This window comes from Ambystoma mexicanum, chromosome 2p (genome assembly GCF_040938575.1).
Source record: "Ambystoma mexicanum isolate Mex_15411 chromosome 2p, UKY_AmexF1_1, whole genome shotgun sequence".
Lineage (NCBI taxonomy): Eukaryota > Metazoa > Chordata > Amphibia > Caudata > Ambystomatidae > Ambystoma > Ambystoma mexicanum.
In genome coordinates, this window is record NC_090923.1 from 419,718,138 (window position 1) to 419,734,481 (window position 16,344).

The 16,344-nt window shown below is 45.7% G+C and overlaps 1 protein-coding gene across 4 annotated transcripts in view; it reads right to left on the bottom strand.

Moving 5' to 3' along the window:
• The window catches only part of FLNB (filamin B), a 626,251-nt gene that overhangs the window by 167,360 nt on the left and 442,547 nt on the right, over nt 1-16,344 (bottom strand). For all 4 annotated transcript variants that reach the window (XM_069643780.1, XM_069643779.1, XM_069643783.1 and 1 more), the window contains exon 24: nt 10,027-10,187. In XM_069643780.1, coding sequence (XP_069499881.1) covers nt 10,027-10,187 — 161 coding nt within the window. The remainder of the gene's footprint in view (nt 1-10,026; nt 10,188-16,344) is intronic.

Below are 16,344 nucleotides of genomic sequence, written 5' to 3' on the forward strand. Positions count from 1 at the left end.
GTCCCTCTAATTACTGTCAGGTAAGTCCAATTTGGACCTCACACCTGCAACCTGTCAAGTGGTTGCAGGTGTATAAGAAGGGAAGGAAAGAGCAGCAGAGAGACAAACAGTGAGGCCTGTGTGCGAGAGAACAGCAGAGGATCCTGTTGAAGAGGAGGCAGCTATTGTGGGTCCTGAAGGGAAGTCAGGATGCCGGCAGACGATCCCCAAGACCTTTGGAGCCCTGGGCACGTTGGGCCACTAGAATTCCATAGGTGTGGGAGCCTGCAAAGTCGGAAAGCTGAAGTTGGAACTGCACGCAAAGTAAAAGCACCAAGGTTGCCACCAACGTCCGCGGAAGAGAAGCGGAGCTGCCGGCAAACAGAGAAGCAACAGAAATGCGAGCAAGCCAGCAGGCGGAGCAGCAGTGGACCATCACAGCCGCCCGAAAGGACCACCGGAGACCGGTGAGTGAAGAGTAACGTCACTCCAGACTGGTGTCCTCCGAGGGGGCTGTGTGGGAGTGAAAATATTGCCGAATGAGCAGAAAAGCGTGCACAGGTTGAAACCAACCCGTACCTATGGGTTGAATGGAAGTTAAGCGACAAAGTGAATATTGAATACTGATTTGAATGGAACTTTGTGGGCAAAGCCACAAGCTGATAACCGATGACTGGCAAAGTGCCCATTGGAACGCAACGTACAAAATGAGAATGCAAGTGTGAATAGTTGCAAAAGAGCATGACAGAAAGGTGGGGAAGAAATAAAACCACCAAGAAGTGAAATTTGTACATGGATACGGAACGGCAAGGCCCCAGACTGGCAGAAGGGAGACACATTGTGGCAAAGCAAGAGGCTAACCAGGAGAAGCCAATTAAGTGTGAACCTTCATATAACGCTAAGAGCCCAACAAGTAGAATCCAAGTGAATGTGAATCTGTACACAGGGGCAGATACAGAAGAATCTGTGTGGGCTGGAGAGCCTCGGGTTCATGGTTGCGCGACATGTGATGGGCAGACCGTGTGGTCTGACAGCAGTGCTTAGACCAGAGTGCCCACAATTGTGAAAACTAAAAGACATTGTTGAATTAAACCAAGAAGGAGAATCTAAGTGAACTGTTAGTACTATCCGGAAGGCATGATAAGTTGATCTGGAATTGTGTTAAACATTGAAACCAAGCATGCCTGGGCAATTTGAAGTCTTGAGGAAGGGAACCCTGAGACTTGATGAACTGCAATGCTGTCTTGAGGACGGGAGCCTCAAGGCCCTTTTTGTTGGAACTGTGTTGCCTTGAACTTGGGACAGGGAGCCCAAATGATTTGTGGAACTGTTTTGAACTTCGGGGAAGGTAGGGGCGGCCTGGGAAGTGTGGCAAGGTGGTATTTGCCACCCAGGCTAGCTGGGCTATTGCTCCCTGGGGCAGATCTTCAACCCGTAACAAAACATTGAAAAAGGTGAAATCCTTCAGAATCTAGTCTGCATTGAATGAACTGAACGCTCTCAGGCCTACTTGGCTTCTGTTTAGATAGATTGACACACGTCTTGATTTCAGCAGTGTAGCAGATGTGCCTGGGTGGCCCCTACTCATGGCCCTCCACAGAGGGTATGTTAGAGTGAGGAGAGCCTACGCACTGGAGCATGTTCATATAGTTCAACGGCAATGTAAGCATTTAAATGGCAAGATTTTATGACCCTGGATAGTAATGTTGGCAACACTGTGGGCTATACACCATTGGACTGTTACAATCATCAGCAGCTTATCACGACTCCTACTTGCCAAGGAAGTAAGGGTTCATATTTTAAGAGTTTGTCCCCAGTTTTATTCTGCAAGAATGCTTCCCCGTTCCTCTGGGGAATTTCTAGATCCCTGGTGAACTCATTACAAAAAGATGTATATAGCACCCCGAATAGCACTGATGACTATTACTATTTGGGGCGTATAGCTATGGATGGTGGTACTCCCTATTGGGTACACTTGAAGGACAGGTGCAGAAAGATGTAACACTTAAGTATTAATTATTACAGGACTACTACATTCAGAGTTGGGTGGATTTGTTTCATTAAATACCGCTGGAGAAAGTTACAGCCTCCACTAGTGGTATTTGTGTAAATCTGTCCAAGTTAACCACTGGCAGAGATGGTATTTTTGGAATATCACTGGAGGTATTTTTATAAATACTACCTCTGTAGGTGGTTACATAAAAATGTATTTTTATAAAAAGAAAATGTCATCTATTTCCAATGGTTGATATCACTATTGTAAATATTTACCATTCTGACCCTTTTATGCAAAACGTAGGTAAGATGGTGAGAGAGGGCATCAACGATGCTCACCTTTTCACCCTTACCATGACCCTTTGTAAAAACATTTGTCACTATATTGAAAGAAAGTGCCTGTAATTCCCATCTGTTCAGAGAAAACATTGTTGTCTGGCAGAGGCCGATTAGCAAATGAAAGTGGTCTATTATGTACCTGTGAGCCAGTTCAACGGAAGGGGCGCGTGACAAGGAATTGGTGACTGAGCAATGTGGGCAAGTAAATGGGGTGTGAGAGAAAGGGATTGAGTTAAGGGTTAATGGATGGTACAAAAGGAGAAAGGAAGTCTGAAAGGGTGTGGTGCAAAGGAAGGTCAACACAGCGTTATGGGAAAAGAAAATATGGTAAATGAGATAGAAATCTGGAAATGTAGGTTAGCAGATGTTTCAATTAAGAAATGTCTTATACTTTGTCAGGTTGCTTTGTCATGTGACTCGGTGCTTTGAAAACCAGATTTATTGAACAGTGTACTAGGTTAGGCCTTGAATAACAACTTTGCAGAAAGTGTTTTGTTGGTTGTATTATTGAAGATGGAACAAGAGAAGAGGAAGTTCCCACTGTTGTCTACGTTTAAAACTGTGGAACCAGGAAGATAGGGCTTAAATCTCCTCCTATCACAATTGACACATTATGTTAGCCTGAGCAAATCACTTTTTATTACTGTTGTTAGGAAGGATTTCATTATTGTGTAATTTTCCCTCCCCCCAACCTTTTGCTTTTGTTTAGCTAACCTAACCTGACTTTTTCCAGTGGAGCCCAGCCTTCAGCTGAACTCCCCTGGGCTTTTGCTCACTTGTTATTGGGAAACTGACACGTCCTTCAGACTGTCAGTAGTGGGAAACTATGTTGCCATTTCTTGGTAACTGTTTAACAGTGCTCTATGTACCTTCCAGTACCGTGCACTGGGGTTCATTTTGGTTTTATGGCCCTAGACACCCTCAAAGGATTTTTTGGTGATTGTACGAGTGTGCCTGGGAAGAGCTGGTGGTAGCAGTTACTTTTCATAATGTTTTACTTCTTTTTATCGAGTTAAACTGCATTTAACGTGTTTGGCTCAAGACTGTGGCCAGGTCCGAAAAGGGCCGAACCACAAAGAATTTTGTTCTGTCCCATGGCCATGTTGTCCCTTGCCTTCACCCAGGTCGAGTAACCCGGGTTTTCCTTATTTGGGCATGCAGCCTCCCACAAAAAAACAATCTCTTTTGCAGGCTTCTGCCTGTCACGTATGTTTGCCCAGGAAGATGGCTGGCACTGTGTAGTTCCAATCCACACTGCTTGTGCCAGGAATTCTGGAGTGAATGAATACCAGACCACTGTGGGCCATGATTAGTCCGCGTCTGGGATGCCTGCAAGAGAGCAGATCTTCTATTGGAAGTCCTTGATTTTGGCGCAAAGCTAATCTTGGAAAAGAGAAGGGGCTCTGCAGCCATTCCAGGCTTGTCACCTGTGTTCTCACTGAACTACAGAAGGAGGTAAGTCTCTTACACAAAGTAACAGACTCGTAATGCTACCGGAAATGCTTTGGGCGGTTTTGGCACGCTTTGCCCTCTGCTGTTCTGTCAAACCCATACTTTCTTCTTCCATCAAGCAGGCCTGCGAAGGCGCTTCGTCCCTTTGGAGTAGTGGAAACTACTCTCGGTGCCCCCTGCTTAACGACCAAATGAGCCCCTTTGGAATTGTTACTGGGCCATCCATTGAAGTTTCCAGCTCTATCTCAAGGTATCCCGCAGCTCCGCCGCTGTCGAGTGCAGGTCCCGTGCAGTCTCCCGCCAAATTTCATAGGCCTAGCCCCTCTGGGTGCCGAATTAGAAGAGCGTGTTACGTGGCCCGCATCCTAGATTCCCGCGTCACAACCTGGTGGTGACGGTCGCTATTGTTCGCCTGCTGTTCTGCTTTCCTGTGCCCTGAAGCCAGATGCACCAGAATTTTCTTCATACCTCCTTCGGAAGCTGGGAAAGGACCGCTGTCCTGTCACAGACGATCGTTGTCCACTGCAGTCGCTGAGAGCCGGAGCAGAGCGAAACTGCAGGACTCGAACCTACTAGCGACCTTGACTAAACTGGCCAAGTTTGATCCGGTCTGTGCAGAGGGTCGGTGAGAACTTGCATAACTTACCGGTGGCCTCCTGGCACAAGCGATCATTTTTACGCACAGGTATCCCTGAAGGGTATTCAAACTTGGCTGGGTTAACCTGCGCTCCCTAGCTATTCTCACCACTGAATACTGCTTTGCCGCCAAGGGCAGGGCCTACTCGAATAGTGGGAACGTATTCTTCATCGCCTCAAGCCCTTTCCTCACTTGCTGCAGCCCTGCAAAGAAGAACTGCTCCTTTGTGCGTTTTTACGCACAACTGTACTGTTGAGCACTGTTGAGTACAAGGCTCCCCTCTTAGAGTTGTAGACGAAAATTTCGGACCGAACTCTGAAGAATAACCTATTGCCATTTGTGTACTAAACTTCCCCCCTTTTATCACAGGTTGTGGTTGTAGTTTGGAACTGAATTGCACTAGGAAATGTAATCCATATATACTGTATAGTTTAAGGATTTGTGTGATCATTGTTTTACTCCGTGCTAAAGTGCTTGTGCCTATTTGGTCTGTCCGACAATAAATGTATAGATATTTTTCATATACACTTGTCTAAGCGTAATTTGTGGTTTGTTGCGGTGTGTGCTCATTGTGGGCTTCCAATCACTCTCACCCTCCTGAGACTTAGGGCCTCATTACGACCCAGGCGGTAAGTTACCGCCTGGGTCGTACCTTTACCACCATGGCGTAAACTACGTTTACGCCATGGTGGTTGGCGGACTTACCGCCCCATTCCGAGGTTGGCGGGGCGGTAAGTCCCCATTAACCCATTTACCCTTCCCCATTCCCCATTCCCATTTTTGACCCATAGGGCATAATGGGAGTGGGGAAGGCGTTAATTACGCCACCGTAAATTACGGTGGCGTAATTAACAACAAGGTCCCTTAGCGCCATGGATTTTAACACCTGCTAAAAGCAGGTGTTAAATCCTCCATGGCGCTAAGGGACCTCGGAATCAGGCGGTAAGGGTCGGCGCTGTTTACGCCGCCGTAAACCCCTTACCGCCTGGGTCCTAATGAGGCCCTTAGTCTTGAACACCTGCCAAGCTACCTAGATTATTCTGGCTTGTCCAGAAGGTTCCCCTGTTTCACTAAACCGAGGGTGGCCTCCTAAACGTTTGCCTACCAGGTCAGAGTTAAGAAATCTGTCTTAACAACTGTGCCTTGTTTTCCTTAGCAGTCTGTGGGGAAAGTCTCACTCACATGAGTTTATAATCTATAGTGTTTCTCCATACATAAGAATTAACCATTTATGGAATGTGTACTGGTGAAGAGGCAGTACGCCAAGTGAGGTACTTGTGGTGTGGTACATTGGTAAACAGGGTGCCAGGTCTGGCTTTTGTGTGTTGCAATAGGGAGGCAGGACGCCAGGTATGTATATGTTGCCGTGCCAGCCAATACAAATATAGACTGCTGTCCAGTTGCAAACTAGGAGACGAGAAACCTGGATTCAAATCTCAGGTTTCCCATTTCACCAAATTATATCATGCTGGTTAAATAAGGTTTCTAGGTTTGGTATGTCGAAGAGGTTCCCTTGGGCCAGGGTCTCCAAGAAAACACAAACATAACTGAAAGATATGTTGCATAAAAGGAAAGTAATGTTGGCGAGTACATGGGGGGAGAGGTTGGTGTTAAGTTTAGTTGTTCGGGAAGTCGGGGATGCTGCATTGTGGGGTTGGGCCACTGCACCAGGGGCCAGAAAATTGTACTTGCCCCCCAGGCCAAAAGTTTCTAGTCCTCCCCTGGGGAAGGGGAGCTGAAAAGGAAGCTAGAAGCTGGAATAATCTCAGAACTTTGTGTGTGTTGATCACCATTTCTTTTATTGTTGACATCCCTACATATTGTTTAGCTTTAGTTGTGAGGGCAAGGATAAGTTTTGGACACATATTGAACTAGACAAGAGTGGATAGTTACCCCTCCCTCAGGTGCCCAGACCTAGTGTTACCTCTAACTTAGTGCAGATATGGAGTAAATATTGCACAACGCCTTACTTTACAATTACTTGATTTCAGCACCTTATTCGTTCGCCTAACCCTTTTTGTTTGATCTGGCAACTGCTCAGAACCTGGAGAAATAATTTCATGAAATGGATAACAATTCCACACGACCACAGGAATGTTCCCAGATTGGTATCTTCCTCATTTAATGAGATGAAGCCTTTATATGGTTGCCGCTCCTCATGTTGAAGTCACGTTGTATCCTTGATCATTGTGTGGCTGCACGCCGAACATGCAGCAGACAACGTTGTTGGCTTACTTAGATCACATAGACAGACTTTTAAGTTTAACCTTTTGACTCAGACTTTCCTTAGTTTAGTTCAGGTAGGGAAATCCCACCTTAGCATCGGGCAAGACGGGCTTTCAACCATCCTGACATTTGAGTTAATAAACAATTTTGCTTTGAGCTTTGAATCGGTTGTCTGTGTCTTGCTTCATGATTTCCTTCACAACACCCCACCTGGCAGTAATGCCCCAAAGCATCCCCTTTGTGTTAGTATTTGGACAGAGAGACAGACATGTGGGAGGAAGGAGAGAGAATCGACGGTCTACGACCTGAACCACATTAACAATTGCAAGGTTACGAGTCATCTTCCTCATGGCAGTACTTGGCGGGGAAGTGAACCAAGTGGGCCAAACAAAAGAGAAACTGTTGTCAGGGACCCAAACCAAGAGAGTGATACAAGTCACTTCCATGTGGCAGTAGCCGGCAGGAAAGTGGGCCAAACCGAAGAAAACTGGGGTTGGGGACCCAAACCAAGAGTGATACGAGTCATCTTCCTCATGGCAGGAAAGTGAACCAAGTGGGCCAAACCAAACAAGAAGAGAGAAGCCACGGTCGAGGACCCTCATAACACTCAGAGTTGGGTGTTGTAAGTGTGAAACCTAATGAGCAGAAGACATGGGGAAGGGATTCATTCTTCCTGGTTTTAAGAGATTGTTTTATGATTACCAGAAGATGGGAGTCATGATCCTGGTCATTTGGACCGGGTTGAATGTCCAACAGGCCTAGTGAAGGGAGTCATTCCCTTGGGCTAATCTGAGACGGAACGCCGGGAGAAGGGAGGCATTCTCCTGGGACCAGAACAATACTGCTTTACTCTTTAGTTTATAGTGTAAGGGGCTGAAGTAAGGTTTATTTGACACAGGTGTGAGAAACCTGCCGCGTTTCTCCCAAGCTAGTGCCAGGGATCCTTTATCAAGTGGCCAGTAGAGGGCCATCGCTCTTGGATCCCACCCCTATGGCGGACGAGTGAGGGAGGATCACCTGGGCAGGAGGTCCTTTGGGAATATGGGAGAGACACCCTCGGCGAGCCATGGTATTCCTCCCGTTCCAATACACCCCTACCAGACATCCCCCTCAGTTGTCATGGGCAGAGTCCCATCATACCCCAGTACATTTCTGTATTAAAAAGGAGAAAACGACCAGGGAAATGAAAACAAAAAAAAATCCATTCACCCATCACAAAACATTTACCCCTTCATCAGGACGAAAGCCTCCATGGTTTTTCCATGATCTCCAGGAAAGCCTACAACTCCCACAATCCCTACTTCCGTTCTGGAAGTCCAAATACTGTGTCGAAGAAGAGGTAGATGTTAGTCATGAGGATTACCCATGGGAATCTATGGGCAATGTATTCCTATGGGCAGTCTCCATGTTGTCCCGGTAATGAGGTCAGGAAGAGTCAGGCATGGAGGCACAACTAGTTACACCTGTCTCCAATCAACTCATTTAAAAGTATAAAAAGGTCAGACATCCAGGCACACTCTGAGCAAGTTGGGGATGCTGAAGGAAGCAGGGAAGCCAGGAGGAAGGAGGCAAAACTTAAGCAACCCTGTAATGCTTGGAGTGGGAAGGACTGTCAGAACACTGAGCATGTAAGCCCAGGAAGAGAGGTGGCAGTGTGGTGGGGGACCTATACACCTAGAAGGCTAACCCAGGGGAAGTTGAGGCTGCCTGACGGGGACCAACCCAGAACTCCTCCCCTGGGTCAAACTCAAAGACCCAGGCTTTTGAGGGGGAGGTAGTAAAACAATGACCTCAGGAGAAATCCCATTTGAACACTGGTGCATTGAAGGAGGAGTCTGAACCCAACTGAGGGAGACCCCCGAGGAGTCGAGCACAAGGCGAGGCACGAGAGGAGGCTGTCCCTCCAGAGCAGTAGCGAGAAAAGCAGAGGAGAGCGGAAAGCAAAGGGGTGAGCGTCAGTAGCTGGACACAGAGGCCCGTTGTGCGAAAGTACACCTTCTTCTCAAAACCACAAAGGTTGTGTTTGCCAGCCCAGCTGCAAGAGAAAGGAAAAGTTATCATGCTTCAAGGTTATCAACAAATCCTCCTGGGTGAACGGTAGAATTGGGGAGACGTAACTTTATCAGGGACCTTCTTGACTCAGACATTAAACCAGCGCAAAGATTGAAAGACTCCAACCCCAACCGGTGAGGTAAGGAAACTGACAAAAGACAAGCATGAGGTTTGGGAGCGCTTAAAAGTGAATGTGAAAAGTAAAATAGACAAGAAGCTAAAATAGGTCCAAGCCTGACAAAGGGAGACCCTACATGGTCTGATCCCGGCAGAGGGAAACCGATGAGAATGAGAAATGTGAAATATTAAAGTAATTGTACAAGTCACAAAAGGAACTACAAGTACCAGCAGACACTGGGAAATAAGGTAGTACCGTAAAGGTAAAAGTGGTCGGGTATGGTATAAGTAAAACCGCCTTCCCATTTCGAAAGCCTTCGACGATAAAAGCTTGGAGAAGGGAAAGCCCAAGGTAACAAGTAAAAGAAGTCTGTGTGTTTTGACAAGTAAAGTGAACTTTTGTTTCAAGGCGGAGGAAGCCTTTGTTTTGACAAGAACTGTTTCTTTTGAGAATCCTTTTTGTTTCTTGAAGACCTTGCCAGAGAGGTGTGACACCAGCTGAACCATTTAACTGTGTTCCAGTGCCCAAGCAGCCAGAGTGTGCACGAAGCTCGAATGTGCTGCCTTGTGTCATGCTGAAAACGTGGGGAAGGGAAGCCAATTGCTCAACTATCCTGACATATTATTTCTTGAACACTTTTCCTTTTTTGCATACACTACTGTCCCACACCATTTTGAATTTAGAAGTAAGGCTTGACAATAGGTTTATTAGCATAGGCCCATTTATTTTGACAGACTCAACTTGGACTGCATTATTATTATTTGATGGTTGTAGCTTGCTCCTATCCTTACATCTAGGTTTAGATGGGCATTTAACCAACCCTTTAAAATTCAAGAAACACCCTTGAACTGCATCTTATTTCTGTCGGTCTTCATTGACGATACAAAGCCTTTCCTTACACATGGCACTTAATTTAACAGACATTCGGACAGTCCTCTTAGATCTTTAGTTAAGACAGGGAAACCCCTCTTAGGGATGGAGAATGGTAGGATTTCTCTTGTTGTATAACTAAATAAAAGTCTTCAGCCCCAAACATGCCACCTTTGTGCCAGAGTCTTTCTTCTGCACCCTTACAGCACTCCTACTGTAGAGGTCAGGCAATTAGAAGGTTAACAGGAAATACATTAGATACCTTTGAGTGCCCGTCCAATAGATGCTGGTAGAACATGCTGCATTGGAGGGCAGTGGGTATCACTTAAAGTGCTAATCACACTCAAGAATGGCTTACCAGGTATGTGCTCTCCGCCATAGGTGATATTGACGTCATAATCTCCCGGTGCATAAGGAATATATTCCACACTACAGCTGCCATCTTTATTATCTTTGCAGGACATTTTGGATTCAGATGGGCCCTCAACTGTTATTCCAAGGCCCCCAATTCCAGCACCTCTGCAAAAAACCAAGAACATTTATCACACAATGATATTATCCATTCAAAATATTTATATTTATGTTTAAGCAGGTAATCCATATTATGAACTCTTCCCATTTATACAATTTACAGAAAAGAGGATGTTCCCACATGAAATATTCCACAGAATCATATGTGATTTCAACACTCTTGTATTGTTATTGACCTCTTATGCTAGCTGGGTGGATCTGTGCATTTCAAATAACATACTATATTTCTCGAAAAAATGACGCATGCATTCTAATGAATTGGGCAGTGCACGGCAGGGTCTACATGTTTATTAGGTTTATCTCCAATTATTATTTTATGAAATAGGATTAATTCAAATAATAGTACGGTTTTGTGAAAAATGTGTGTATAATACCGGAAGTTTGTAGCTCCCCTCAACTGAAAGAATGATTCGCTATTGCGACAGGAAACCTCTGGCTTTGTTTAAAGTCTGCAAATTAACAAGGGGGGTTCTGGGAGGCCCTCTGCCAGACATTAGTCCTGGTTACGAGAGACTTACCCAGAGTCTTTAGCCCACTATCTTTCACAGAGAAGAAATATCCCAAACATATCAGTCTTTGTCCTGCCCTGGGGCAGTCCAGCACCGAAATGCTAGGCAATTTTCCTCTGAGACCCAAGGTTACTTAAATATGCAAATTAACAAGGGGGGTCCTGGGAGTCCCTCTGCCAGACATTAGTCCTGGTTACGAGAGACTTACCCGGAGTCTTTAGCTCACTATCTTTCACAGAGAAGAAATATCCCAAACATATCAGGGGCAGTCCAGCACCGAAATGCTAGGCAATTCTCCTCTGAGACCCAAAGTTACTTAAATATGCAAATTAACAAGGGTGGCTAAAGACTCTGGGTAAGTCTCTCGTAACCAGGACTAATGTCTGGCAGAGGGACTCCCAGGACCCCCCTTGTTAATTTGCATATTTAAGTAACTTTGGGTCTCACCCTAAGTTACTATGGGAATCCAGACGTGGACCCCTTGCTCACTATTCTTAGAGAGGCACAGATCCACCCTACTGATGAGGTCCAACCAGACCGAAACACGTGTCTGGGGTTTCTGTTGGTACTCTTGTTCAGAGGAGAATTGCCTAGCATTTTGGTGCTGGACTGCCCCAGGGCAGGACAAAGACTGATATGTTTGGGATATTTCTTCTCTGTGAAAGATAGTGAGCTAAAGACTCTGGGTAAGTCTCTCGTAACCAGGACTAATGTCTGGCAGAGGGACTCCCAGGACCCCCCTTGTTAATTTGTTTGTTTAAAGTCTGGCAGCTGCTGGAAACAAGAGGTTAAATGACAGGTGCAGTCTACACCGAGTTTGGAGATTAAACATATGAGGATATGTTCTGAACATTGCTAGAATATGAATGTCAAGCGTCAGATGAAAGATCACTGATAGGTTTAGCTATTTGAGGTACACAGGCTAATGAACTTAACTCATAATGCAATGACCTGGCAAAGCTAGTCATCCACAAAATCATAAAAAATCAAATCAACATTCAACATAAAAGCAATTCAACAAAACAAACCAGGTACTGATCTTCGTATTCTCTCATGCACTGATCTTTGTACTTACCAGCAAGGAAACAACCAAAAGCCGTTCCCCACCAAACTGCCACACACAAGCAGCCAGAAGCAACCACTGAACATCGATAAAGAATACAGACAGCCAGATCCAGCCCAAAAACATCCTTTCATAAAGAGAACATTCCAAGTCTACTACAAACAAGGAGCCAAATCCCTACTTAATAATTAGCACTTTCAATTTGGCTTCCACAGTTACTGCTCTACTGACTAAATCTCAGAACAACCATGATCCGTAAAACATATATTCTCCTATTGCAGGTGCAGAGAAACAATCGCAAACACCTTAATCCTCTATGAAAATGTCCATGGGAAGAGGATGGTGAGGATACCTGCCTGCTAGAGCTACTAGGTCTTCAACATGGCTTTTGAATAAGCATGGTGTCTATTTCCAACAGAAGCGGACAACTTAACCCTTACTGTCTGAACGGTCTCAGGTGTGATGATGTCCCATATCTTAGGCTGGATGATTGAGGCCGGCTGTCAGCCCTAGCTCAGCAATGTGGAGCCACAGGGAGGTAGATGTAGAATACCCACAGCTCCAGAGTCCATCACTCGACTTAGAAAGAGTATCTATCCGCATCTATCCAACTCTACAAGCTGCTTTCTCGTAATCTCCGATCTGCCTCCATGACTACCCCTTGTGGCTCTTGCCCTTCCTGTTCATTCTCTCACTTCCGCTCTTTCTCTTCTTACTCTGCTAGCATGGAATTCTCTTCCCGCAGACACCCGAGAAACAGTCCACACGATTTGTAAAAAACCAAACTAAAAGCCTACCTCCTCGTCTCAAAGTTTACCTTCTTAATCTACCTCTAATCTGCCTTCTAGCTATCATTTTCCTCTCACCTCTACACTGCCTCTGTCCCTCACTTTCTACTGCTTGCACTGTAGCACTACACCCATTATGTTCACATCCCTAATACAGCCGGCCGTACCGCCTGCCTGCATTTAAAAATGTCTAATGGTGGTTGTAATTGGATATTTGTAACATGCTTAATAGCCAGAGGTTTCTAAGCGCGGACATGGGAGTCGAACCTGTGTTGCTCTGCGTTGTCTTGCTTCTAAGGCAAGTGCAATGCCCCTTAATCTATGTATGTCCACCCATTTTTTGGGCCAGTGACTGTTCAATTTATCCCCCCCACCCCACACAACCTGATCCTAATGTCACTCGAACTCACCCCATTGTAAGAAGCTCACTGCTTCCCATCAAACGCGATTTCTTATCCATTGCACATTCTTTTGTGATCAAACAGCATCCTCCCTGCATATACATATATAGAAATAAGGAATGAAGGCCAAAAAAAGAATGAATAAGAGTTACCTCTTCATTAAGCTCTAGGGACCCAGGGACCCTGAGACAGGGGAAGTGAGTCCCAGTGAGGGATGGGTAACTGGGGAGCAGAATATCTAAGAACAGGTTGTGGGACTCCCAGGCCTGGCAGAAGGGAACCACCTGATGGGATCATGTATTTATTTACAGTTGAAGGCACCTTATGTGAACAATGTCACTTTGTGGCATAATAAATTGAAATTACGGGGACGGCGAAAAGCAATGTTCAAAGGCTTATCACATTCAGATCTCTTGGGTGCTAGGGGAGAGGTACACGCTGGTACCCAACTATATAAACAGAAGGGCAGATCACACCCACAGGAGCAGAGAAACAACAGAATAGTACCAAATACATGACAGCATACTGCTAAGGAAACTGAGGCAGACAGACAACAGGTATCCGCCACAGATCTGAAGGAGGGTTATCTCGGAGTCCTCGGCATGTAGTACTTGCACACGTCGTATTGGAGGTACCCATGTCATGCTTCAGTAGGCCTGATGCATAGTGTCCTGAAGGTGATCTTGGGCTCAACAGGGAGCCAGTGGTGGGACTTCAGAGCAGTGGTGATGTGGATGAGGGGTCTGAAGATGTGTCTACACCCCTCGTACTGGAGGATCCAGGAGAAGGTTCTTTTAGAGTCCCAGATAAAGGAAATGACAGAAATCCAGCCTTGAGAGGACCAAGACTCTAGTCAGCACCACCCTGTGAGGAAAAGTAAGGAAAGGCAGCATGCGGTCAAGGGAGTGGAATTGAGAAAGAGACTCACCCAAGGGCTCTAAGATTTGTGGTCAGTGTTATCAAAGAAAACAACCAGGTATTTAGGTGTTTTGACCAATGTGGAAAGTCCAGGAAAAAGAAGGGAAGGAGGGATAGGGGCGCCCGACAGAAGATTTCAGTCTCAGCCACATTAAGAAAAATATTACTCTCGATATCCACGCACAGCAACACAAGAGGCATGAAGCAGTCTGGCTTGGGGCAGCAGAAAGGACTGAAAATGGGCAAGACAAGGGTCAAATGGGCACCAAAGAGACAAGAAGTGATGGAGCCTTAGGGAACCCCACTGTCGTAGATAGAAGGCTGAGTAAAAAGGGACATTATCCACCCGGTACCTCTGTGTCCATGAGAAAGAAGGAAATCCATTTAAGGACAGCCCTTGGTGCAAAAGGTGTTTTCCAAGTAGCAGAGTGGTTGTCAGTGTCAAGATATGAAAAATAGACTGGGCAGAATAGGGATGGTCCATCTGATACTGTAAAGTAGCTGGAGAGGTTAGCTGTCACACAGAGCATCCAGATAGGGGGCAGAGTATCACTGGATATGCCGGGCAAAGGACCACCTGATGAGCTGACGCCTTTATTTTAATTACTGAGGACACAATACCAGAGAGCGATACTAGTGTGAAAGTAGAGAACCAGGAAGAAGGACTCACTGCATTGTGTGGAGGGAGGAGTGATTTTGGTTTCGTCAGTGATGGTGGCCTGGTTGATCTCTAGGTTTTCAGTGAAATATGCAGATAATCTGTCTGCCAAAGACTGAGAGGCAATGGGCCAGAAGGCACAAGCCTCAGGGGAACCCCATTTCCTGTAGACTGGAGTATAGCCTCTATCTGTCATCTGACGGTAACATAAAGCACTTTTATGTCAAACACGCCTACCAGTTTATGTTCTTTGGTCTTGGATCTTCTCCCATAGAGTTCATGTTTTCTAGTGGCAAATTCAGAATCATTCCAGCTGTTCCATTTCTATTAGGGGGGCACAGAGGGGTTCTTTTTGATAATGGGGCCAATGAATCCATGGTGTTGTATGTCTTAAAGGCAAAATAAATTTCTCTGGGAAGATGGATCTTGGGAACACCTTTCAAGGACCATCTCACCACCTGCACAAATCCTGAACCCCCATAACCCATGAACAGAATGCTTTGCTCCCTTCTGACAGCAGCCTTCCTGGCCCTTTGCTCACATTGTCCACAACCTCCCAACTGTGCTGTCCCATCCTCTAAAAACCTTAAATCTGACTCTGGCCTTTGATCCACTTATCCCTAAAAGCCACGCTTGTCATCAGGGTTCATTTGGACAGTGGTGGTTGCAAGAGCACACTGCGCCTTTCAACCAACCACTCTGCTTTATGGACGTGGTGCCAGTTGGGTAGATGCTTGCCCTGGAGATCTGCAGACAAAGTATGCAGGTCTATCATGGGATCAAAAACAAGCATGATCGTGCAGACCAGGACAATCAAATATCCAACAAGGTTTTGATTTACACAGTTAAGCGTGACTTGTAGCTCGCAAGACAAAGGGGTGGATGGGCACTGGTATAAAGACACTCAGCATTCCAGGTTAAGTGTGGGTATTTTTATGAGGAAGAAGGTGGCAGTTTGTAGTGGCTAGTAGGTGAACGTCAAGAGAGAAAAAGTGAGAAGGAGGGGTGTAAAAGTGAAAAGTAGAACGCCATTGGTGCAGAAACAACTGGAGGGTAGGAGGAGGTTGAAAGAGAACTATTCCCCAATCTTTCATACGTTCGTGGCTCCTTGGATCCTTGTTTCTGCTCCCACAGTTACTCTGCCTCGATTTCTCTGAAATAGCACAGCTCCCTCACTAACTTTCTCTTTTTCAGATTAGTCCTACCGATTATTTTCCAGTATTGTGCCTGTGGACTGGTAATATAGGCCCATGGTTCCTCCTACAGGCAGAAGAAATGTCTTGCAGCAAGCTTTGCGTTGGTATCTCTCCAAACTATTCTGCGAGTGACTGTTTCCCCTCTGTGCCTTTTGGTTGCCTGCATCTTTCCTTGCAATACCTTTTCAGCACTTGGGTCCTCGGGCAAGTCCTTGTCTGCTACCTTGTTAGGTTTGTGAATTAAATCCATTTCCACTCAACATTCTCCCCTACAATGTGGCTGCAGCGCCACTCAAATGAACATGAAAGTCCATGTGAAATTCAAGCCTTGCCTCCTTGAATGGCTTTCTCACTCTGATACTCCCATTTCAAGAAATACCACATCATTGGGGTGATTGTGTCCTCTTGGGTCTCTGACTTTCTGGGCTCTCTGACCCACTGGGCCCTAATGCAATGTCTAAATAACAAAGATGTCAAGTTATATGCAACATTATTAACATCAGCGTACAGACCTTTTGAGAGAGCGGGTTTCTGCACCTTCCCACAACTCACTCCTCTGTGCTCAACACAACAAGCTATCATCGATTCTTATCCTTCTTGATCTATCCGCTG